Source organism: Oncorhynchus masou, chromosome 21, assembly GCF_036934945.1.
Source record: "Oncorhynchus masou masou isolate Uvic2021 chromosome 21, UVic_Omas_1.1, whole genome shotgun sequence".
Classification (NCBI taxonomy): Eukaryota; Metazoa; Chordata; class Actinopteri; order Salmoniformes; family Salmonidae; genus Oncorhynchus; species Oncorhynchus masou.
The window spans coordinates 52,545,714-52,570,398 of NC_088232.1; the positions used below are offsets into that span (position 1 = coordinate 52,545,714).

General features: G+C 42.0%; 1 protein-coding gene across 1 annotated transcript in view; it reads right to left on the reverse strand.

The window, feature by feature from the left end:
* Positions 1-23,967, reverse strand: part of sh3yl1 (SH3 and SYLF domain containing 1) — a 47,768-nt gene extending 23,801 nt beyond the window's left edge. Inside the window, exon 1 of the mRNA XM_064927043.1 lies at positions 23,856-23,967. Within this exon, the coding sequence (XP_064783115.1) occupies position 23,856 (1 nt within the window). The 5' untranslated portion in view covers positions 23,857-23,967. The remainder of the gene's footprint in view (positions 1-23,855) is intronic.
* Between the last annotated feature and the right edge of the window lie 718 nt (positions 23,968-24,685).

Sequence of the window (24,685 nt, forward strand, 5' to 3'; positions counted from 1 at the left end):
CATGAGGGGAGTGGATGAGGACAGAAGAGCAAGAGAGGACACCTTTTTGGTTTTGCACCAGCGACCTATAATTGGGATGTTCCTGGAGAGTTACCCTGCAGTAGGTTTAGACTCCAACCCTGTTCCCGGAGAGTTCCCCTGCTGTAGGTTTATATTCCAACCCTGTTCCCGGCGAGTTCCCCTGCTGTAGGTTTATATTCCAACCCTGTTCCCGGAGAGTTCCCCTGCTGTAGGTTTATATTCCAACCCTGTTCCCGGAGAGTTCCCCTGCTGTAGGTTTATATTCCAACCCTGTTCCCGGAGAGTTCCCCTGCTGTAGGTTTATATTCCAACCCTGTTCCCGGAGAGTTCCCCTGCTGTAGGTTCATATTCCAACCCTGTTCCCGGAGAGTTCCCCTGCTGTAGGTTTATATTCCAACCCTGTTCCCGGAGAGTTCCCCTGCTGTAGGTTTAGACTCCAACCCTGTTCCTGGAGAGCTACCCTGCTGTAGGTTTAGACTCCAACCCTGTTCCTGGAGAGTTCCCCTGCCATAGGTTTATATTCCAACCCTGTTCCTGGAGAGTTACCCTGCTGTAGGTTTATATTCCAACCCTGTTCCCGGAGAGTTCCCCTGCTGTAGGTTTATATTCCAACCCTGTTCCCGGAGAGTTCCCCTGCCATAGGTTTATATTCCAACCCTGTTCCTGGAGAGTTACCCTGCTGTAGGTTTTTTCACTCCAAGCCTAATCTAGTGCACTGGATTAAAATAATTAGCTGGTTGATAAGCTGAATAAGGTTAGTTACAAATGTAATAAAAAAATGTTAAAAACAGGAGAGGCTCTCGAGGAAACAAGGTGTAAGAGCCCTGATCTAACCTATCCAGGGTTATATTAGGTGTAATCTGGGAGCCACTCCCTAGCCTGGTGCAGACAAGATCAGTTGATTTCATATTGCTCTGAATCATCACATTAGCATGCTGCTCAATCACCCAATTCAATAGAAGGGGTGTGTGTGTGTGAGAATGTGTGTATGACAGTGTTCGCTTTAATGCAGTATTGCCGGTTTGCTAATACTGGTCATACCTGCCGTGTAGACAGACACATTCCTGCTTAATGACAAACTGCTAATAAAGATCAACACTTAACACACCCTATCCCCTCAAATAAAGTGGACACTTCTGATGACGTCTGGCGTGTTTACACTTCCAGGATCGAGGGGCGTAAGACCCTGGGTGAGAACGACGAGCACGCAGATGAGCTTCCCGGAGATGGTTTTTGACTGGTTGTGGGCAAACCCACAGTTTCATCAGCTCTACGTCTGTGGACTTCCTGGACAGGATATACAGGTAACTGGTAAATACAACATGGACCACCACAAGCCAGAACAGCTTCTATGCACCTTGGCAAAGTTTATACTAGGGATGCACCATTCAGACATTTTTTGGCCGATACCTTCCTTTCCAAAACAAACCGAGACCTATATAAAGTAGACATACTAGTACAATTAAATAGTCTACACACAGTGGTCTAACGCACCGCATCACTACAGACCCTGGTTAAAATCCAGGCTGTATCACATCCGGCCGTGATTGGGAGTTCCATAGGGCGGCGCACAATTGGCCGTCATTGTAAATAAGAACGTTCAACTGACTTGCCTAGTTAAATAAAGGTTACACACACACACACACCAAAAAAGTTATTGCCATTTACATATAATGAAGTACCTAGCATGGAAGTAGCGGTCCTTGTACAGGTCACAGTGAGCCTCTCTTGTTCAGATATCAGTAAGTGGACTGGAGGCAGGGCATGAAAGGGATAACGAATCCAGTCGTTTGTGTCATCATTTCAGGAAAGTACCTGCGTAATTGTGCAGCCAACTCACACAGGTGCTTCGCTATATCACATTCGACATCGTCCATAAGCTTGAGTTCAATTCCAACTTTTTAATCATAGCCTCAAATTTGTCCCGCACATTGAATATACACTGCTCAAAAAAATAAAGAGAACACTTAAACACAATGTAACTCCAAGTCAATCACACTTCTGTGAAATCAAACGGTCCACTTAGGAAGCAACACTGATTGACAATAAATTTCACATGCTGTTGTGCAAATGGAATAGACAACAGGTGGAAATAGGCAATTAGCAAGACACCCCCAATAAAGGAGTGGTTCTGCAGATGGGGACCCCAGACCACTTCTCAGGTCCTATGCTTTCTGGCTGATGTTTTGGTCACTTTTGAATGCTGGCGGTGCTTTCACTCTAGTGGTAGCATGAGACGGAGTCTACAACCCACACAAGTGGCTCAGGTTGTGCAGCTCATCCAGGATGGCACATCAATGCGAGCTGTGGCAAGAAGGTTTGCTGTGTCTGTCAGTGTAGTGTCCAGAGCATGGAGGCGCTACCAGGATACAGGCCAGTACATCAGGAGACATGGAGGAGGCCGTAGGAGGGCAACAACCCAGCAGCAGGACCGCTACCTCCGCCTTCGTGCAAGGAGGAGCAGGAGGAGCACTGCCAGAGTCCTGCAAAATTACCTCCAGCAGGCCACAAATGTGCATGTGTCTGTTCAAACGGTCAGAAACAGACTCCATGAGGGTGGTATGAGGGCCGACGTCCACAGGTAGGGGTTGTGCTTACAGCCCAACACCGTGCAGGACGTTTTTCATTTGCCAGAGAACACCAAGATTGGCAAATTCGCCTCTGGCGCCCTGTGCTCTTCACAGATGAAAGCAGGTTCACACTGAGCACGTGACAGAGTCTGGAGACGCCGTGGAGAACGTTCTGCTGCCTGCAACATCCTCCAGCATGACCGGTTTGGCGGTGGGTCAGTCATGGTGTGGGGTGGCATTTCTTTGGGGGGGCAGCACAGCCCTCCATGTGCTCGCCAGAGGTAGCCTGACTGCCATTAGGTACCGAGATGAGATCCTCAGACCCCTTGTGAGACCATATGCTGGTGCGGTTGGCCCTGGGTTCCTCCTAAAGCAAGACAATGCTAGACCTCATGTGGCTGGAGTGTGTCAGCAGTTCCTGCAAAAGGAAGGCATTGATGCTATGGACTGGCCCGCCCGTTCCCCAGACCTGAATCCAATTGAGCACATCTGGGACATCATGTCTCGCTCCATCCACCAACGCCAAGTTGCACCACAGACTGTCCAGGAGTTGGCAGATGCTTTAGTCCAGGTCTGGGAGGAGATCCCTCAGGACACCATCCGCCACCTCATCAGGAGCATGCCCAGGCATTGTAGGGAGGTCATACAGGCACAGAGGCCACACACACACACACACACACAGAGCCTCATTTTGACTTGTTTTAAGGACATTAAATCAAAGTTAGATCAGCCTGTAGTGTGGTTTTCCACTTTAATTTTGAGTGTGACTCCAAATCCAGACCTCCATGGGTTGATCAGTTGATTTCCATTGATAATTTGTGTGTGATTGTTGTCAGCACATTCAACTATGTAAAAAAAAGTATTTAATAAGAATATTTCATTCATTCAGATCTAGGATGAGTTATTTTAGTGTTCCCTTTATTTTTTTGAGCAGTGTCGTTAGAGTCCCTGTAATCCTAGATTCAGATCATTCAGGTGAGAAAAAACATCTATTTATAATAGATTTATTTAGATTTATCTATTTATTTATATAAACCCCTATTTGCCAGTCATGTGAGAAACTCGTCAGTCAGGTCAGTGAAAATTATGGTCAGTTAAGAAAACTTCAAGCTCCTCTCTCAGTAAAAAAAAACATGTCAATACTTTACCCCTTGATAACCAACGCACTTCTGTATAGGAATGCATGATATATTGGAAGCGGACGATATTAGCTAAGAATGCCAACGTCGGTATAGGCCCAATGTCTAGTTTAACGACAATGTGAGAAACAGATGTCAAAGCTGACGTGCATACCTAATGACGGCACGTACAATGTTGCGCTACACGTGCAACACAGCATTCCTAACCTAGCCCACAATGTCTGCTGTGTGGATTGAGTAGTAAACAAGTCGAGCAGTCATTTGAATGAGCAAGAACATTTGAGTGAGACAAACTCAAAGGCGAAATCCATTAAACGGCAAGATAATAGAATTCACTGCCCTTGACAATCAACCGTTCTGTCGCGGATGAGGTTGGCTTTCGCGACTGTACGAGCACCAGTACACACTAACGTTACCAGATGTTGCCCTACCAGAGTTACACAGTAGTAACGTCACTGCTATTAGCTTCACAACATACTATGGAACGCCGTTTGGGTCTTTAGCCACAATAACGATTAGGCACAATTGTGGAATTTGCGGTTTGCCTTTAAAAATGATGCAGAAGGTTACAAATTGGTGGAATAATGCCATATTTAGACTAGATAATGTTAAACAAGGTTGGAATGTGAAGCAATGAAATGGGGGATCAGTCTACTCGGTGACACCCACAGAACACAACTGTGAAGAAGTAAATATTTGCGTTGTAGAGCAAACTGCAACTGGGGAGGTGATTTAACAGTCAGTGTGTATTGACGTTCATATTGTACTGCACAGCTCTACCTAAGGATTGGGGATCAATGAAATTGTGTAACAGTCTACTCAATACCCAAGATATATCCCCCCCCCAAAGTCCTCTTCAGAGTTCTTAGACTCCAAAAACATCCGCGCAGTATTGTTTCTCCTCCGGAATACTGTTCAATACACACAGGTTGACAATAAATGTTGCTCAATTCACAGTTGTTTCAGAGTCCCGCGATAAGAGCTACGACGCTAATGTTCTCTGGGTGTCACAGAGTCGACTGATACCCCATGTCATTGATCCACAAACTGATACCCCATGTCATTGATCCACAAACTAATACCCCATGTCATTGATCCACAAACTAATACCCCATGTCATTGATCCACCATCCATAGGTTAAGGCTGTACAGTGAAATAAGTATGCCACCAATGCAATTCTAAAGTCTAATACATCTAGTGTGATTTGAAGGCTAACTGCAGTCCACTATTGTGGCTAATCCTTATTGTGTGTCTAGCGTCACATAGATGGGTCCGACCAACATTAAATCAAATAAGAACCATCTTATAAACTAGGGTTACTTTAGATGATGACACTATATAGTTAGCTAAGAATAGCTACTGAAACAGATGTAGTTTTTGGGGAAGAACATTGTTTGCATCCATCAGCTAGTCACCTTTTTTATTTATTTATGACCAGCACTGTAGGTGCGCGAGACAACTTTACCAGCATATACAGATGAATCGTTGTGACGTATGAAATACAAGTGAAATGTGTAATAAATACGTGTAAAAAAAAATGTATGAATACATTAAATTATTGTGATGTGCAGTCATATTCAGTTCCTGATTTGACGTGCATCTTTTCTGACACGCAAAGACCCAAACGGAGTTCCATAGAAATCCTGGTTGAGAATGAAACGACTCAACAATGGAACAGAGAGAAAAGAGGTTTTGGTTATGTTTTACTGGTAATGGGGACTTAAGTAAATGCCATCAAAATAAATGTTTGGTCTGTGTGTGTGTGTGTGTGTGTGTGTGTGTAACCTTTATTTAACTAGGCAAGTCAAAAAGGTTCTACAGCTGCAACATCGAGAGCATCCTGACCGGTTGCATCACTGCCTGGTACGGTAATTGCTTGGCCTCCGACCGCAAGGCACTACAGAGTGTTAGTGATGTACTGGGCTGTATGCACTGGGGCAAAGCTGCCTGCCATCCAGGACCTCTACACCAGGCGGTGTCAGAGCAAGGCCCTGCAAATTGTCAAAGACCCCAGCCACCCCAGTCATAGACCGTTCTCTCTACTACCGCATGGCAAACTGTACCGGAGTGCCAAGTCTAGGACAAAAAGGCTTCTCAACAGTTTTTACCCCCAAGCCATTAGACTCCTGAACATGAACCAAATGGTTTCGCAGACTAAGTGCATTGTGTGCCCCCCCAACCCCTCTTTTACGCTGCTGCTACTCTGTTTATCTTATATGCATAGTCACTTTAACTATACATTCGTGTACATACTACCTCAATTGGCCCGACCAACCAGTGCATTGGCTAACCGCATTGTGTCCCAACACCCCCTATTTGACACTACTGCTACTCTCTGTTCATCATATATGCATAGTCACTTTAACCATATCTACATGTACATACTACCTCAATCAGCCTGACTAACTGGTGTCTGTTGAAAATAACAGTTGCAAGGCTATATACAGTCTTTTTACTGTTTTATTTCTTTACAACACACACACCCACCATTGGTTAGAGCCTGTAAGTAAGCATTTCACTGTAAGGTCTACACCTGTTTTATTCGGTGCACGTGCCAAATACACTTTGATTTGTTGTCAGTTAAGAACAAATACTTATTTACAACGACGGCCTAACCCAGCCAAACCCGGACGGCCCTGGGCCAATTGTGTGCCGCCCTATGAGACTCCCAATCCAAAGCTGGATGTGATACAGCCTGGATTCAAACCAGGGACTGTAGTGACGCATTTTTTTATAAAATCGGTATGGGGTTTTTGGCAAGGAAAATATCAGTTATTGGACAAAAATGTCATATTGGTGTGTCACTACTTCCGTATGTTATAAAAGCGTACATATGGACTGTTTGAAAATGTGAAGATTTTTAAAAATATTTTTAAATGTGAATCTCAATTTTAGTTGGTGTACCCCCCCAGTTGAAAGCAGGACAGCCTCCCCCCACCAGAGCCAGTTGAAAGCAGGACAGCTCCCCCTCCCCAGAGCCAGTTGAAAGCAGGACAGCCCACCCACCCCCATACCAGGGCCGGTTGAAAGCATTACAGCCCCCCCCCCCCCCAAAAAAAAATCAGTTGGTGAGTGCAGAGTGAACGAGGAATCCATCTTGTGATGTCTTTCAAGAACAGCTCCTTCACATGTCCCCGAGCATACGCATTTACACACACACACACACACACACACACAGAGAGACACGAGGGAATCTTGGAGGGTCAGGGATATCCGTAGGCTGGGTACCGAATGTTCATGTGGGTATAAATTAGTACATTGTGGATGTACTAAAAAAACAATGTAGCAGATCAACCTAATAGACCAGCATCCCACAGGACACACACACACACAGGTGTGTTCACGGATGCCCATCCCTTGCCCAAGTATAGACAGTCTTCTGGATTTAAAATCTGACACCGCGGGGGGGGGGGGGGGGGGGGGTTGTGCTTCCTGTTCAGGACTGTTTAATGTGCCACCTGTGGCTAATGTCGGAACATGAACACATACAAGACTGGCGTTTCAGTCAGGCAGAGCTGTGGACACCTCTGAGTGCTGATGAAGGACCCCCCCCCCCACTTGGTTATCCCATGGCCCCAACATCAGCTGACTTACACCCCCCCCCCCTCTCTCTTTCTCTCTGGGCGCAGTGCTGTGTGGTGTTACAGGAGGCCCTGGGCTGCACACATGCACAAACGCACACGCGTGTGTGACCAAATGAGCACAAAACATTCAAGATGAACTCTGTGGATCATGGGTTTAGTTTGTGACACTGAACTTGTTGTCTGTTTTTTTTTTTTTTTTTAAATATACAACACAACACAATACATTCCTATCTGGGTCACTGAATGGCTATAAAAACACACATGACCAATTATGTTAGTGGTTCCAGGGGTGGCCAAACCTGTGCTCCCGGAGAGCTCCGGCAAAAGCTGGAGGGTCTTTCAGGGTACATTTTGAGTCATTTAGCAGACGCTCTCATCCAGAAGAACCTTACAGTTAAGTGAAATATATTTAAACCCCCCCCCCCCCCCATACTGGGAATTGAACCCACAACCCTGGTGTTGCAACCAACTGAGTCATAAAGTGCCGTGTTAACCCTCCATCACACTGCATCCTGCAGGTATTATCCACGGTCGGCTGGGTTTGGGGGTCATGAAATACTGTGTGGATGAAGTGTGAATAAGGAGAATTTGTAAGTCGCTCTGGATAAGAGCGTCTGCTAAATGACTTAAATGTAATGTAAAATGTAAATGAGAAAAATGCTGTGAAAAGCATTTCATGTATAATTATTGTGGAATTCATGGAGGTTTTTCTTCCATCTAGTTTTATTATCTTAACTGATGTTACGGATTATTATTTATTTTTTATTTTTTTAAAGGACAATGTAGGATTTTATTTCAATAACAGAAATTTAAAATAAAAAGGAAAGTAGAAAATGAAGAGAAGGGAGAGCCAGAACAGAAGCCTGTTGTTTGAGAAATATATTCTGTGTGATAGTGAGCCGCTGTACAAATCAGATGAGTCACAAGATGGGATTACAAAAAAACGAAACAAAAAATGGCACATCAAGGTCATTGTACTGTTCAGATGGGTTAAATGGAAAAGTGAAATACGGACACTGACTGTCTATAACCTACCGCACACAATATTCACTTCTGCAGCACGGTTGAAAAAAGGGTTGAAAACTTCCCAGTAATTTACCATGGAAACTTTCCGGTAATTTACCATGGAAAGTAACACCCAGGAATTTGGGGAATTTTGCTTATTTTTTTAAGTTATAAATTAACAGTGAACCATTTTTTTGTGATATACAAATAAAGCAAGTATAGGTCTTGTGACATATTTTGGTTAAACTATCCCCCAATTCAATGGAATTGCAACCCTCTGCATGCATTCAATCCTTCCATCACATGTACAGCTGATTCTTAAGATCTTGCATAGTAATGAGATGCTGTTGAGCCCACACTACTACACTGTCTGAGCCCAGGACTACATGCTTTCTGGTACGTTTTCAGTACAATACTGGGTGGGGTGAATGTCATATAACATCTAAAGTCAGCAACAAACAAAAATAAACATTTTTCAGGACCCTGTCTTTCAAAGATAATTCGTAAAAAGAATAACTTCATGCTCCATGCTTGTTAACTGAACCATAAACAATGAATGATGATGCACCTGTGGAACGGCCATCAGATGTTTGACTCAACGTAGTCAGAAATGCTGATGAATGTCTTGCTCGAGCTGTGTATGCAACTGGTTCACCTCTGATGCTCACAGGCAATGTGTATTGGAAGAGATTTCTGAATGTTCTTCACCCAGCATACACCCCTCCAACCAGACATGCTTTATCTACTCATTTGCTGGATACAGAGTTCAAGAGTTCAAGTGAAGGTCAAGCAAATCATAGAGAAAGCAGACTGTATTGCAATCATCTCTAATGGGTGGTCGAATGTTTGTGGGCAAGGAATAATTAACTACATCTCCACCCCTCAACCAGTATTCTACAAGAGCACAGACAAGGGTCTCTACATTGCAGATGAGCTGAAGGCAGTCCTCAATGACCTTGGACCACAGAAGGTGTTTGCACTAGTGACAGACAATGCTGTGAACATGAAGGCAGCTTGGTCTAAAGTGGAGGAGTCCTACCCTCAATTCACTGCCCCAGATTGCAACTGGTCCTTGTTTGGGATCACACACACACACACACACACACCAGGCTGACCAATACAAGGGTTGAGAAATTAGTGGCAATCTGGGCGAATTTGAGGCTTTTTGAGCCTGACAACGAGCCGTCCTCAACAAGGTTGGAAAGTGACGGTGAAGATGAGGCTTCAGAGTCTGATGTTCAAGACGTGAACATGAGGGCCAAAATTTTAAAAAAGCGTTATACACATATTGTGATACTTGTTGGTAGGAAACACCACACAGTCAAGTTCCTACATACATTACATGACCTAAACTATGGAGACCTGCTCGCCGATAACCTCATTCCAATATCATGGGCATTTACATGGAGGTGGTCCCCCCCCCCCCCTCCGCTGCTCTAACAGCCTCCACTCTTTTGAGAAGTCTTTCCATCAGATGTTGGAACATCGGAAGCAAGTCCCTGCAGCATTGCATTCAACCGAAATACAGAGAGAGAGAGAGAGAGGGAAAGAGAGCGAGAGAAGGCCTACTCAATTGCACAACTGAATGCATTCAACCGAAATACACTACATGACCACATGACCACATGACTACATGACCTGCTCATCGAACATCTCATTCCAAAATCATGGGCATTAATATGGAGTTGGTCCCCCCATTGCTGCTATAACAGCCTCCACTCTTCTGGGAAGGCTTTCCACTAGATGTAGGAACATTGCTGCTATAACAGCCTCACACTCTGCTGGGAAGGCTTTCCACTAGATGTTGGAACATTGCTGCAATAACAGCCTCCACTCTTCTGGGAAGGCTTTCCACTAGATGTTGGAACATTGCTGCTATAACAGCCTCCACTCTTCTGGGAAGGCTTTCCACTACATGTTGGAACATCGCTGCTTTCGTTCAGCCATAAGAGCATTATTAAGGTCAGGCACTGATGTTGGGCGATTAGGCCTTCTGGCTCACAGTCGGCGTTCCAATTCATCCCAAAGGTGTTTGATGGGGTTGAGGTCAGGGCTCTGTGCAGGCCAGTCAGTCTTCACACCGATCTCGACAAACCACTACTTCATGGACCTCGCTAAGTGCACGAGGGCATTAGCATGCTGAAAACAGTAAAGGGCCTTCCACAAACCGTTGCCACAAAGTTGAAAGCACAAAAACGTCCAGAATGTTGTAGCGTTAAGGTTTCACTTCACTGGAACTAAGGGGCATTGTACCATGAAAAACAGCCCCATACCATTATTCCTCCTCCACCAAACTGTATAGTTGGTACTATGCATTCAGGCAGGTAGCGTTCTCCTGGCTTCCGCCAAACCCAGATTAGTTCATCGGACTGCCAGATGGTGAAGCATGAATCATCACTACAGAGAAGGCGTAGTCTGGCTTTTTAATGGCGGTTATGGGGCAGTGGCTTCTTCCTTGCTGAGCAGCCTTTCAGGTTATGTCGATATAAGACTTGTTTTACTGTGGATATAGATAACTTTGTGCCCGTTTCCTCCATCATCTTCACAAGGTCCTTTGCTGTTGTTCAGGGATTGATTTGCACTTTTCGCACCAAAGTACGTTCATCTCTAGGAGACAGAACGCGTCTCCTTCCTGAGCGGTATGACGGCTGCGTGGGCCCATGGGTGTTTATACTTGCGTACTATTGTTTGTACAGATGAACTTCTGTAAGAGTTATGTGAAAGCCAATTAGATGATCCAATCGCATTCTGTCCCCGATCAATACTTAAACCTTTGGTGCAAGCTAGAAAGAGAGAAGCCGTCAAGACCACTAGCTTGATCAAGTCTCCTCCATGAAGAGCTCACTTGGGTTTTTTTAGTCGCCAAATATCCACCATTTCTAATGTGTCCATAACATTTGTGATTCTCCTTAAGGGTGCATAATACTCTTATCGTCTCCCACCATAATGATTTGATCGTTTGTTGCCTGTAAGTTCAATAAATTTTGCATAAATATTTAAATTTAAAGCTAAATATTTAAATAATTTTTATATTTAAAATTGGAAGGAGTATGGAGCATTCTGATTTGGAGCAAACAGATTAAAACCTCTTGAAACTCCCCATCCCGGATCCGGGATTGTGACTAAGCCTCAGGCTCATTAGCATAACGCAACGTTAACGATTTCTGAAAATCGCAAATAAAATTAAAATAATGCGTTTGCTCTCAAGCTTAGCCTTTTCTTAACAACACTGTCATCTCAGATTTTCAAAATATGCTTTTGAACCATAGAAATTGACTAATTTGTGTAAGAGTATGCAAAGCTAGCATAGCATTTTGTGTAGCATGTAGCACGCAACATTTTCACAAAAGCCAGATAACCAAATAAATAAAATCATTTACCTTTGAAGAGCTTCTGATGTTTTCAATGAGGAGACTCCCAGCCACATACCAAATGCGCAGTGTTTCCTGAAAGCGTCTGTGTGTAGGAGAAGTCGTTCCGTTTTCTACATTGCGCCTGGCTACCGAAACGAACCGAGAAAATGCAGTCACCTACAACGTGAAACTTTTTCCGGATTAACTACATAACATTATATTTAAAATTGGAAGGAGTATGGAGCATTCTGATTAACGAGACAAATCTGGTTTTTTTCATCCACTTTCATATTCAAAAAAGATCCAACTTCCTCGCAAATCATTCCCGACTATTTGCACATTCAGATCAACATTTATTAATTAATAGCGTCACACCTTTTGAGTTCCTTTGTCCAGGACAGAAAATTTAACCACCCCATTCCTTTTTTCACACAACTTTCTTTAAGGATGTTGAGTGAATTTCCTGTAAACAGTTATATATATATATATATAGGGCGGCAGGGTAGCCTAGTGGTTAGAGCGTTGGACTAGTAATCGAAAGGTTGCAAGTTCAAACCCCCGAGCTGACAAGGTACAAATCTGTCGTTCTGCCCCTGAACAGGCAGTTAACCCACTGTTCCTAGGCCGTCATTGAAAATAAGAATTTGTTCTTAACTGACTTGCCTAGTAAAATAAAATTAAATATATATACAATATTCCTTTAGCCACATAGATTATAAAGAAAGATCAGTCTAAGCCATTACAATTATAACTGGCTATACTTAATCCACCCCTTACCATAACTAAACACTATATTCAGTTTAAAATGTACCATAAGTGCCTGTAAAAGGTACTGCCATAAGAGGTATGATGATGGTCCAATTTGTAAGTCGCTCTGGATAAGAGCATCTGCTAAATGACTTAAATGTAAATGTAATGGTCAAAAACAGACATCAAAACTTCTGATGTTTACGATTCAAGAAACATGTTCTAGCAAAATTTGTTTTATTCCCTTGCCTGTGAGCCAATGTTGGAAAATTGAGTCAAGATGTGTGTAGTAGATCTGAGTAGAGTGATGTGTGTGTGTATGATGTCTGGATAGGAGTAAGACTATAATGTGAGGTCTAAATAAATAACTCAACCAATTTGCAGTGTTGAGTGCCTATGTCTAACATGGAGCATAGCCTTAGTATTCAGGATGATAATTGTAATCCATACATCACAGTTGCATCATAATTACATGAAATATCATTTTGATTAAAAAAAATAAAACATCCCAGCATTTCTATAGTAAGTGACGTTTCACATAATTATGAAAGAGACCATGCATTACTAGAGACGGTTTCACTACAGTACAAATGTATCCTGTACAATAATGTTACTATTCCCCAACATCCCCGCTTTGATATCCTCTCATTGCTTGTCCTAAACATGTTGACAAAGATACAAAATATGGACAAACAAAAAAACATACATTTATAGAGAAGTTCTTGACAAGAGAGAGGAGAGAAAATGGACCAAGTGCACATGCGCATATCAACATCAAAGTGATAAGATATTTTTTTACAGTCCCCATAATTTTTTCAGTAATCTGATGTCCCCCCCCCCCCCCGTAGAATTTAGTACAGCCATGGTGTTACGGTGCTGTCTCTGAAGAGCTGTCCAGGGAGTTTGTCCTCAATGAGAAAGGCACACTAACCCCTCTCCCTCTGTTAAGCCTCTTAAAATAATTGCAAACAATAGAACGTTATACACAAACACCTCAGAAGCTGGAAAAACCGAATACGTTTTTTTTTTTACTATTTTCAATAATGAAGACAAACTATGAAATAACATATACAGAATCATGTAGTAACAAAAGTCTTAAATCAACATTTATTTAATAATTGAGATTCTTCAAAGTAGCCACCCATTGCCTTGATGCCAAGAGTGTGCAAAGCCGTCACACTCAACCAGCGTCATAAGGAATGCTTTTCCAACAGTCTTGAAGGGAGTTCCCACATATGCTGAGCACTTGGCGGCTGCTTTTCCTTCACTCTGCGGTCTAACTCATGCCAAACCATCTCAATTGGGTTGAGGTTAGGTGATTGTGGAGACCAGGTCATCTGATGCAGCACCATCACTCTCCTTCTTGGTCTAATTGCTCATACACATCCTGGAGGTGTGTTGGATCATTGTTCTGTTTAAAAAAAAAACATGACAGTGGGACTAAGCCCAAACCAGATGGGATGGCGTATCAGTGCAGAAGGCTGTGGTAGCCATGCTGGTTAAGTGTGCCTTGAAATCTAAATTAAAATGACAGAGTGTTACCAGCAAAGCACCCCCACACCATCACGCCTCCTCCTCCATGCTTCACGGTGGGAACCACACATGCCGAGACCATCTGTTCACCTAATCTGCATCGCACAAAGAGTGGTTGGAACCAAAAATCTCAAATTTGGACTCAGACCAAAAAAAGGACATATTTCCACCGGTCTAATGCCAATTGTTTGTGTTTCTTGGCCCGAGCAAGTCTTATTATTATTATTAATCATCCTTTAGTCGTGGTTTCTTTGCAGAAATTCAACCCTGAAGGATTCATGCAGTCTTCTTTGAACAGTTGATGAATGTTACTTGAACTCTGAAGCATTTGTTGCTGCAATCTGATGTGCAGTTCATTAGAGTTACCAGCCTCCATAAAAATCAGTAATGAACTTATTGTGTGCAGCAGAGGTAACTCGGACCTCAAGAGAGCCAGTTTCATCATAGCGCTTGATGTTTTTTTGCGACTGCACTTTAAGAATATTCTACATTGACTGACTCATGTCTTCAAGTAATGGACTGTAATTTCTCTTTGCTTATTTGAGCGGTTCTTGCCAGAATATGGGCTTGGTATTTCACCAAAGAGGGTGTCTGTATACCAACCCTACCTTGTCACAACACATTTGATTGGCTCAAACGCATTAAGGACATTAAACTCCAGGACATCCAACTCAAGGCACACCTGTTAATTGAAATGCATTCCAGGTAACTACCTCATGAAGCTGGTTGAGAGAAAGCCAAGTGTGTGCAAAGTTGTCAAGGCAAAGGGTGCCTACTTTGAATAATCTCAAATAAATATATTTTTTTCTTCTTCTTCTGGTTAATACATGATTCATTTCATAGATGATGTTCACTATTATTCTACAATGTAGAAAATAGTACAAATAAAGAAAAATCCTTGAATGAGTAGGTGTCCAAACTTTTGGCTGGTACTTTTAGCAAAAAAAAATCTTTTTACAAGCCGTAGAAACTATGATAAAAGGTTCAGAACTTTTGTGAAACATCATAGTTGAAAAATATGGCAAATATAAATTAAAACTGGACGGTGTTCAGACTTAGATGGGAGGGGTTGTGTGGAGCTGAAATATACTGGGGCCGTACAATGTATACACACACCCACAATGCCTTGCAAAAGTATCCACCCCCTTGGAGTTCTCTATTTTGTTGCATTACCTGTAATTTAAATGGCTTTTTATTTGGATTTCATGTAATGGACATAAACAAAACAGTCCAAATTGGTGTAGATTTTTTTTTAATAGCTCATTTTAAAAAAAGAACAAAAAAAAGAAAAGTGGTACGTGCATGTGTCTTCAACCCCTTTACTATGAAGCCCATAAATAAGATCTGGTGCAACCAATTACCTTCAGAAGTAACATAATTAGTTAAATAAAGTCCACCTGTGTGCAATCTAAGTGTTACCATACCATACCATACCATACCATAACATGTTCTGAAAGGCCCCAGAGTCTGCAACACCACTAAGCAAGGGCAACCACAAAGCAAGCAGTATTATGACAACCGAGGAGCTCTCCAAACAGGTCAGGGACAAAGTTGTGGAGAAGTACAGCTCAGGGTTTGGTTATAAAAAATATATATATCTTAAACTTTGAACCTCCCACAGAGCACAAAAAAAATTGAAATGCACCACAAACCTGCCAAGAGAAGGTCATCCACCAAAACACACAGACCAGGCAAGGAGGGCATTAATAAGAGGCAACAAAGAGACCCCTGAAGGAGCTACAAAGCTCCACAGTGGAGAATCTATCCATAAGACCACTAAGCCGTACACTCCAGAGCTGGGCTTTACGGAAGAGTGGCCAGAAAATTACAAAAAGCAAAACATGTTTGGTGTTCGCCAAAAGGCATGTGGGAGACTTCCCAAACATATGGAACAAGGTACTATGGTCGGATGAAACTGAAATGGAGCTTTTTGGCCATCAAGGGAAACACTATGTCTAACGCAAAACCCAACACCTCCCATCGCCCCGAGAACACCATCCCCAATGTTTTTCCATCAGCAGGGACTGGGAAACTGGTAGGAATTGAAGGAACGATGGATGGTGCTAAATACAGGGACATTCTTGAGGGAAACCGTTTTTAGTCTTCCAGCGATTTGAGATTGGGACGGAGGTTCACCTTCCAGCAGGACAATTAACCTAAGCATAATGCTAAAGCAAACACTTGAGTGGTTTAATAAGGGGAAATATTTAAATGTCTTGGAATGGCCTAGTCAAAGCTCAGACCTCAATCCAATTGAGAATCTGTGGTATGCCTTAAAGATTGCTGTACACCAGCGGAACCCATCCAACTTGAAGGAGCCGGAGCAGTTCTGCCTTGAAGAATGGGCAAAAATCCCAGTGGCTAGATGTGCCAAGCTTATAAAGACATACCCCAAGAGACTTGCAGCTGTAATAGCTGCAAAAGGTGGCTCTACAAAGTATTGACTTCGGGGGGGGTGAATAGTTAAACACGCTCATGTTTTTTTTGTGTGCGTCTTATTTCTGATTGCTTCACAATAAAAAAAATGCCGCATCTTCAAAGTGGGTATGTTGTGTAAATCAAACGATACCTCCCAAATAAAAAAAAATCTATTTTAATTCCAGGTTGGAAGACAACAAAATAGGAAAAAATGCCAAGGGTGGGGGGGGGTGAATGATTTCGCAAGCCACTGTAGGTTCAGAACATTTGTGGAACAGCATAGTTCAAAATATAGCAATATCAAACTGGATGGTGTCCAGAAATAGATGGGAGGAGTTGAGGGTAGCTAAAGGATGAAAAAAAAAAGTTAACTGGTAAAATAGATTGTGTCTGTAAAATGTATACAGTATGTATATGCAGGAAGTAGAAGTCTAAGAGTTGCTGTCCATTAGTTTACTCCAATTAGTGGAGGATAGGGAAAAATATATTTACATTGTAGCTTCCATCAATCTGCAATATTAAAAGCTGATCTACCTCCTAAAGATGGTTTTGTCGTCAACACACACACACAGCGTTTGTTTTCTCATAAGCTGAAATTGAGCAAACGGTGTAGAATTTTAGCAACCAGGCACAATATACTATGGTAATCTATATCAGAGTCATAAAAGCTGACTGTACTTCAACCACATAAGCTTCACATAAAAGGCCAAATCCTATCAGAAACATGGGTCATGTTTCACAGCTTTATGTATCGCTTAAAACCTGTCAAACTGATATTAGAAAATTTTGCAACGAAAAATCCTCCCTTTTTTGTGTGTTATTTTCTCCCTGATCCCTAAACATCTTTGCTGCCAGAAGCAGATGAGAGAACTTTACTTTTCATTGGCAACTTGACTGAACGCTTCAATCTGTCAATGTACAACATATTTTCTGGTTTATTTTAGTCTTCTAGTAACAAGTAATGACAGACTCTGCCAAGTCCAACAACCAGATGTTCCGGTTTTTCAGGGGAAATGGAAAGAGTTCCTGTGACAGGACTTTTGGACGTTAACAGGGCGCCATCTTAACCCCGCCTCCACATTTACTCTGTTATGGACAGAAGGGGAGCCTCACAACAGTTATTTTCTCTTCTTGTCAAGACCAGTATGTAGATGATCTAGTTTCAGGTGTTTCTGTCACTACTACGTTAGGTTATCACAGAAGAGAAGCGGCATATATCTAATAATAGACAAGTTGACTAACACAAACCCTACCAAAATGTCGGAAGTTATAAGAAGAAACAGGGGCCATTGTACAGTGAGCTCCAGAAGTATTGGGAGATACAATGACTATTAAAAAAGTAGTGACAGTGCAGGCTGTCAGCCTTCATTGGAGGGTATTTTCATCCATATCAGGTGAACTGAAATCACTTTATACACATAGCAGAACCCCCCCCCCCCCCCATTTTAGGGAACCAACAGTATTGGGACAAATTCACTTTTGTATTAAAAGTAGTAAAAAAATACAAGTTTAGTACTTGGTCCCATATTCATAGCACGCAATGACTACATCAAGTTGGTGACACTACAAACTTGTTGGATGCATTTGCTGTTTGTTTTGGTTTTGTTTCAGGTTATCTTGCGCCCAATAGAAATAAATGGTAAATACTGTATGGTGTCATTTTGGAGTCACTTTTATTGTAAATAAGAATGGTTCTAAACACTTCTACATTAAAATGTGGATGCTACCATGGTTACGGATAAGTTACTGAATTAATTCGTTAAATGATGAGTAACAAAGTTAAACGCACAAATATAACTGTCCCAAAACTGAGCACACAGTAAATTAGGCTTACAAAATTAAAAAAGGCACTGCCTGTACAGCTCTTTCTAAATTAGCAGGTCGGGCCTCAGATGTTCACTTTATTACATGAAGTTAGGCGGTTTCAGGTGAACAAACAGCTGACCCGCGCATCACTAACACACATCTGCATGTCTAGCAGATCCATTAGTAACTAATGAGAACATCAGGCCTCAATAGGAGGCCGTCAAATCACCACCACGCTAATGAACGCAGACACTAATGACTATCCAATTACTGCTAATACACAGTTAACACACGGCTAATGAACGATCAGAGAGAGCGAGAGAACTAATCAATGAAAAAAAATGAGCTGGTTAATTAGTGATAATTAATAATCAGATGAATGAATGAATGAAGAAATGGGCTGGAGACTGGAGACTGTGGCCTGGGTAAGATCACATGAACTACAGTATTTATTTTATTTGATCTTTATTTAACTTGATCTTTATTTAAGTAGGCAGGTCAGTTAAGAACAAATTCTTATTTTCAATGACGACCTAGGAACAGTGGGTTAACTGCCTGTTCTGGGGCAGAACGACAAATGTGTACCTTGTCAGCTTGGGGGTTTGAACTTGCAACCTTCCGGTTACTAGTTCAACACTCTAACCACTACCCTGCCGCTCCAGTACTGTTACACATATCCATTTAACCTGTACATGTCCATATCACAGAAGCTAAGGGTGTGTGTGTGTGTGTGTTACCTGGAGATACAGAGATACACGCATACGAACAATTTCCATCTAAACAAGGACCCATGAGCACCATGTGAAGTTCATAGAAGCATGTCAAAATTGGTAAAAAAGAAAAGTTAAGAATTCATATTTGAGAAATTAAGCCACACTTTTTTGTAACCATTTTCCATCCCAACCATGTGGAATGGAGAAAAAGCTTTGATTTCTGATCAAACAAACTTTTTGGGGAAAAGTTGTTTAAGTCTTCATACCTCTTGACATTCTTACGTTACAACTTATTCTAAAAATAAAATCAAAGTTGTATATATTTTTTTCTCACTCAAATGACACACCATGACGACAAAGCAAAAGAGTTTTTTTTCTCTCGAAATTGTTGATAATTTATTAAGATATGTAAATGTGATATTTATGTAAGTATTCAGACCGTTTTACTCAGGACTTTGTAGAAGCATCTTTGGCAGTGATTACAACCTTGACTTTTCTTGGGTTTGACGCTACAAGCTTGGTACCCCTGTATTTGGGGAGATTTTCCCCTTCTCCTTCTCTGCAGATCCTCATGCTCTGTCAGGTTGGATGGGGAGTTGCAGAATAGCTATTTTCAGGTCTCGCCAGAGATATTTGATCGAGTTCAAATCCAGGCTCTGGCTGAGCTACTCAAGGACATTCAGAGAATAGTCTCTAAGCCACTCCTGCATGGTCTTGGCTGTGTGCTTAGGGTCGATGTCCTGTTGGAAGGTGAACCTTTGCCCCAGTCTGAATTTCTGAGCGCTCGAGCAGGTATTCATCAAGGATCTCTTGACTTTGTTCAGTTCATCTTTGCCTCGATCCTGACTAGTCTCCCAGTCTCTGCCACTGAAAAACAACCCCAAAGCATGATGTTGCCACCACCATGCTTCACCGTAACGATGTTCCCAGGTTTCGGCAAACTACAAGTGGGCTGTCATGTGCCTTTTACTGAGGGTAGTCTTCAGTCTGGCCACTACCAGGAAGGCCTGATTGGTGGACTTCTGCAGAGATGGTTGTCCTTCTGGAAGGTTATCCCATATCCACAGAGGAACTCTGGAGCTCTTCAGAGTGACCATCAGGTTCTTAGTCAAGGTTCTTGGTCACCTCCCTGACCAAGGCCCTTCTCCCCAGATTGGTCGGGTGGCCAGCTCTAGGAAGAATTTGTGGTTCCAAACTTGTTCCATCTAAGACTGATAGAGGCCACCGTGTTCTTGGGGACCTTCAATGGTGCATAAATGTTTTAGTACCCTTCCCCAGATCTGTACCTCGACACAATCTTGTCTCAGAGCGCAAGGATCAATTCCTTCACCTCATGGCTTAGTTTTTGCTCTGGCATACACGGCCAACTGTGGGACGTCAGACAGGTGTGTGCCTTTCCAAGTCATATCCAATCAAGTTGTAGAAAAATCTCAAGGAAGATCAATGGAAACAGGAAGCACTGGCGCTCAATTTCATTTACTTGGAGGAATAATCTTGAAGATATATTCTCATTTCTCTCCCTCATGATGATGGTTGACAGAAGTAACAAGTAGATATTAAACCAATTACTTCCTGTTTAATGATATCAAGTTTGTGAATTATTAATTGAATAAAACGCAAGTATGTTACCAAATCGAATGGAATTACCGACATTGAAATTTGCTACAATGGGAAAATCAAAAGTTGTCACAAACCACAGCTGGGTCACCTGCTCCTGTCACACTTCTATTCAGCTCATAACCGTATTTCCTTCCATCTGATGGTCAAAGCGAGCCTCTCTATCCCTCCAAGCATCCTAAACCACTGAGCACAAACCCACACCGGAACACCATATATTTCACAAGTTTGGACAGTAGAGAAAAGTAGAATACACCAGATTATAAAAAAGGTACTAAACTCTAATATCCAAACTTGTGAAACAGACATCTATGATTGTTTCAGCCATCGTGTAGAATACCTAAATATGCTAAAGAACGATATTGCAATATTTCTAACATTGTACCTATTCAGGATTTCACCATGAAGAGAAGACATAATAATAATGATGCATTTCTCTATAGTACAGATCAGGGACCCATTATGTAATTCTGTGCTCACCCCAACCTTTGAGTCAAAATCAAAATTGCATTTGTCACATGCGCCGAATACAAACAGGTATAGACTCTACTGTGAAATGCTTACTTACAAGCCTTTAACCAACAATGCAGCTAAGAAAATATTTACTAAATAAACTAAAATGTAAAAAGTGCTTTTATTTAAAACAGAAAGTAACAATTGTGAGGCTATATACAGGGGGTACCGGTCAATGTGTAGGGTACCGGTTAGTCGAGGTAATTTGTACATGTAGGTAAGAGTAAAGTGACTATGCAAAGATGATAAATAGTGAGTAGCAGGAGTGTAAAATCAGAAAGTGTGTGGGGGGGGGGTCAATGCAAATAGCCCGGCTGGCCATGTGATTAATTGTTCAGCAGTCCTATGGCTAGGGTAGAGGCTGTTGAGGAGCTTTATGGATCGAGACTTGGCGTTCTGGTTCCGCTTGCCGTGTGTCTATGACTTGGGTGACTCGAGTCTGAACATTTTTTGGGCCTTCCTCTGACACACCTCGGATATAGGTCCTGGACGGTAGGAAGCATGGCCCAAGTTATGTACTGGGCTGTACGCACTACCCTCTGTAGTGCCGTAAGGTCAGATGCCGAGCAATTGACATACCAGGCAGTGATGCAACTGTTTAGGATGCGCTCGATGGTGCAGCTGTAGAAATTTGATGATCTGGGGACCCATGAAAATACCTTTGTCTCCTGAGAGGAATTAAGACAATCCATCTTCAAAACTTTCTTGGTGTGTTTTGGACCATGAAATTATTTGTTGGTGATGTGGACATCAAGGAACTTAAAAAAAACTTTCGACCTGCTCCACTACAGCTCGTTGATGTGAAAGGCGGCATATGTTTGGTCCTTCATTTCCTGTAGTCCACGATCAGCTCCTTTGTCTTTCTCACGTTGAGAGGTTGTTGTCCTGGCACCATACTGCCAGGTATCTGACCTATCTATAGGCTGTCTCGTCGTCGTCGGTGATCAGGCCTACCACTGTTGTGTCGTCAGCAAAGTTAACGATGGGAGTCATGCTTGGCCATGCAGTCGTGGGTTAACAGGGAGTACAGCAGGGGACTAAGCATGCACCACTGAGGGGCCACATTGTTGAGGATCAGCTAGATGTGGCTGGGGGGGGGTTACAGCATTTCCGTCACATGACACATCACTTTAGACATGTGTGTCTGGGTAAGAATCTAATAATTATAACATATTTACACCTGGACATTTTAAATATTTCTACTATGCCAGTACCGTTTACATCTGTATCCTGTGCATGTGATGAATAACCGTACATTTCATTACATATAGTGTGTGTTTACCAGAGACAGTAATGTGAACAACATCATGACCTGCACCAAAGTCAGATTAGGATGTAGGCCAAGGACTAGATAAACGTTTATTTTTACCTGGAGATTTTCCTTATTGTAAGCTACTACTTTTAGTTTTGAAATCTTTGATTGTTTAGAACATGGCCCACACATGTGAATCCTTAAAGAGATGGGTGGGGCTAAGGCTTAAGAGGGTGTGAACCACACTGAATGGGTGGAGACAAAGAAGAGCTCTCCAGTAGGTGTACCAAAAAACATTCACAGGCCATTTTCTTAAAAGTGGGGTTACAGGTTTATCAACTTTCAAAGCAGAATTACTTTCACATTGTTCCTCAAAAACAGTGTATGACATACCATTGTATTTATTATAGTAGTGAGTTTTTACTCTTATTAACATATTTTCCTCTATGAACAAGTCTTATAAATTGAAAATATTTTTTACAGCTTATTAGCATAAATTACACCTAATATGTTCCCCCTGTTGATGATGCTCATTATACATATTTATAAATAAATAAGATTGAACTAAAAGATTACATGTAACAAATGATACGAAATTATGTGAAATTAAATGAAACATGATGCTAATATGATGTACAATACACCATTATGTTTCTATATGATAATAGCATAATATATTTAATATACCATATACTATCTTTTTTTAACAGTTTCATTAATTCTAATTAACTTAAGTCATTATGACACACCCCTCACTATTGTCATTGGTTACACTAATTGCACTGTTTGTCTACATAACCTGGTTCAAGTATTCGTCACAGTGATACCGAAACATTGGTAAAGACCCATTAAATTGCTGTGAGATCACACATGGAGTGTGCGACTTTATTTTGATAGTTTTATTTACAACGCAACAACAAAAATACCACCACTTCAAATGTTGCTACATAAGACCAAAATGAGGTGGTCGGTCACATTTGATTATTTCTATCAGATCAACAGACATTTTTCATGCAAATCAAACGTTGTAAAAGTAGGCCAGACCTGTTTAGCACTTGCTTTCATGTTTCTATGACAAACAATGCTAAAGGTATTGCAAACAAGTTATTTAAATGAAGTTCTATATGATACGATTTTTTTTCTATCGAATCAACACAAGAACATATGCAAATCAAAGCTTGAAATGTTTTGACAAAGTACTACTTGTTTTGACGTATGGACAATCAATACAAACGTTATGACAAGAGATTTAATAACGTCTGTTGAATGCCTGATATAAAACCTACTTCGGTGAATAAAATACCTCAACGTGTTTGCTTATCACGTGACTTTCCTGTTTCATCGAACAGATTATTTTCATTTTTCATATTATTCTCAACGAAAGAGAGAAAAGCCATCATATCCAAACTAGTTTTAAAACTTTCATCATTGTTTGGCCAAACTGACCGTCTCTGTCTCTCCCACAAACAACGACGAGAGAGAGGCAGTATACGTCCGGAAACACAGTTGCTACAGCATACCAACCCCACAAAACACATTCAATAATGAGCTATAACTTGTTATATAAAAAATGGGATACTTACTTTTATCAACTGTGACTTGTTTCGCTTCGGTTCGTCAGTTAGTTTGTTAAACTTCTACCATAGTCACCTGTGGCAGGTAAGTCATAAAACAGCGTCCTTACACACCTGTTCCCCTGGCTGTCTCGTGTGCTGCCAGAAAGACCCCGTCTCAATTTAATTAAACTCATACACATCAAACTGTCACATGAACATTCAAACAGAAACGTATGGAACTATGAATACCCATTATATGGAAAAGGTAAAAAAAAAAATAGGTATGCGTGTCATATATAGACTGTTTTCGACCGTTTTTATAACTTTACATACAGGCAGCGTCTGGACAGCCGGATAAGGGAATGTGACGCCTATGCCATCAACATCAGGACCTGCTTGCGCGCTCACGTGTGTTGTAACTGCAGTGCGCGTACCGGCAGACAGAAGTATATACAGGTCGGCCTACCATTAGCCAAGTGTTGTTGGCCAATGCGTTGTCATTCTTTGAGGAATCATTCCCTGAATCTGTCACTACAGGAAAAGCCACTCTTTGTAAACAGGATTCTAAATAACATAAGTCTCTCTGGGGCGGCAGGTAGCCTAGTGGTTAGAGTGGAGGTGCGGCAGGTAGCTTAGTGGTTAGAGTGGAGGGGCGGCAGGTAGCCTAGTGGTTAGAGTGGAGGGGCGGCAGGTAGCCTAGTGGTTACAGTGGAGGGGCGGCAGGTAGCCTAGTGGTTAGAGTGGAGGGGCGGCAGGTAGCCTAGTGGTTACAGTGGAGGGGCGGCAGGTAGCCTAGTGGTTAGAGTGGAGGGGCGGCAGGTAGCCTCGTGGTTAGAGCGGAGGGGCGGCAGGTAGCC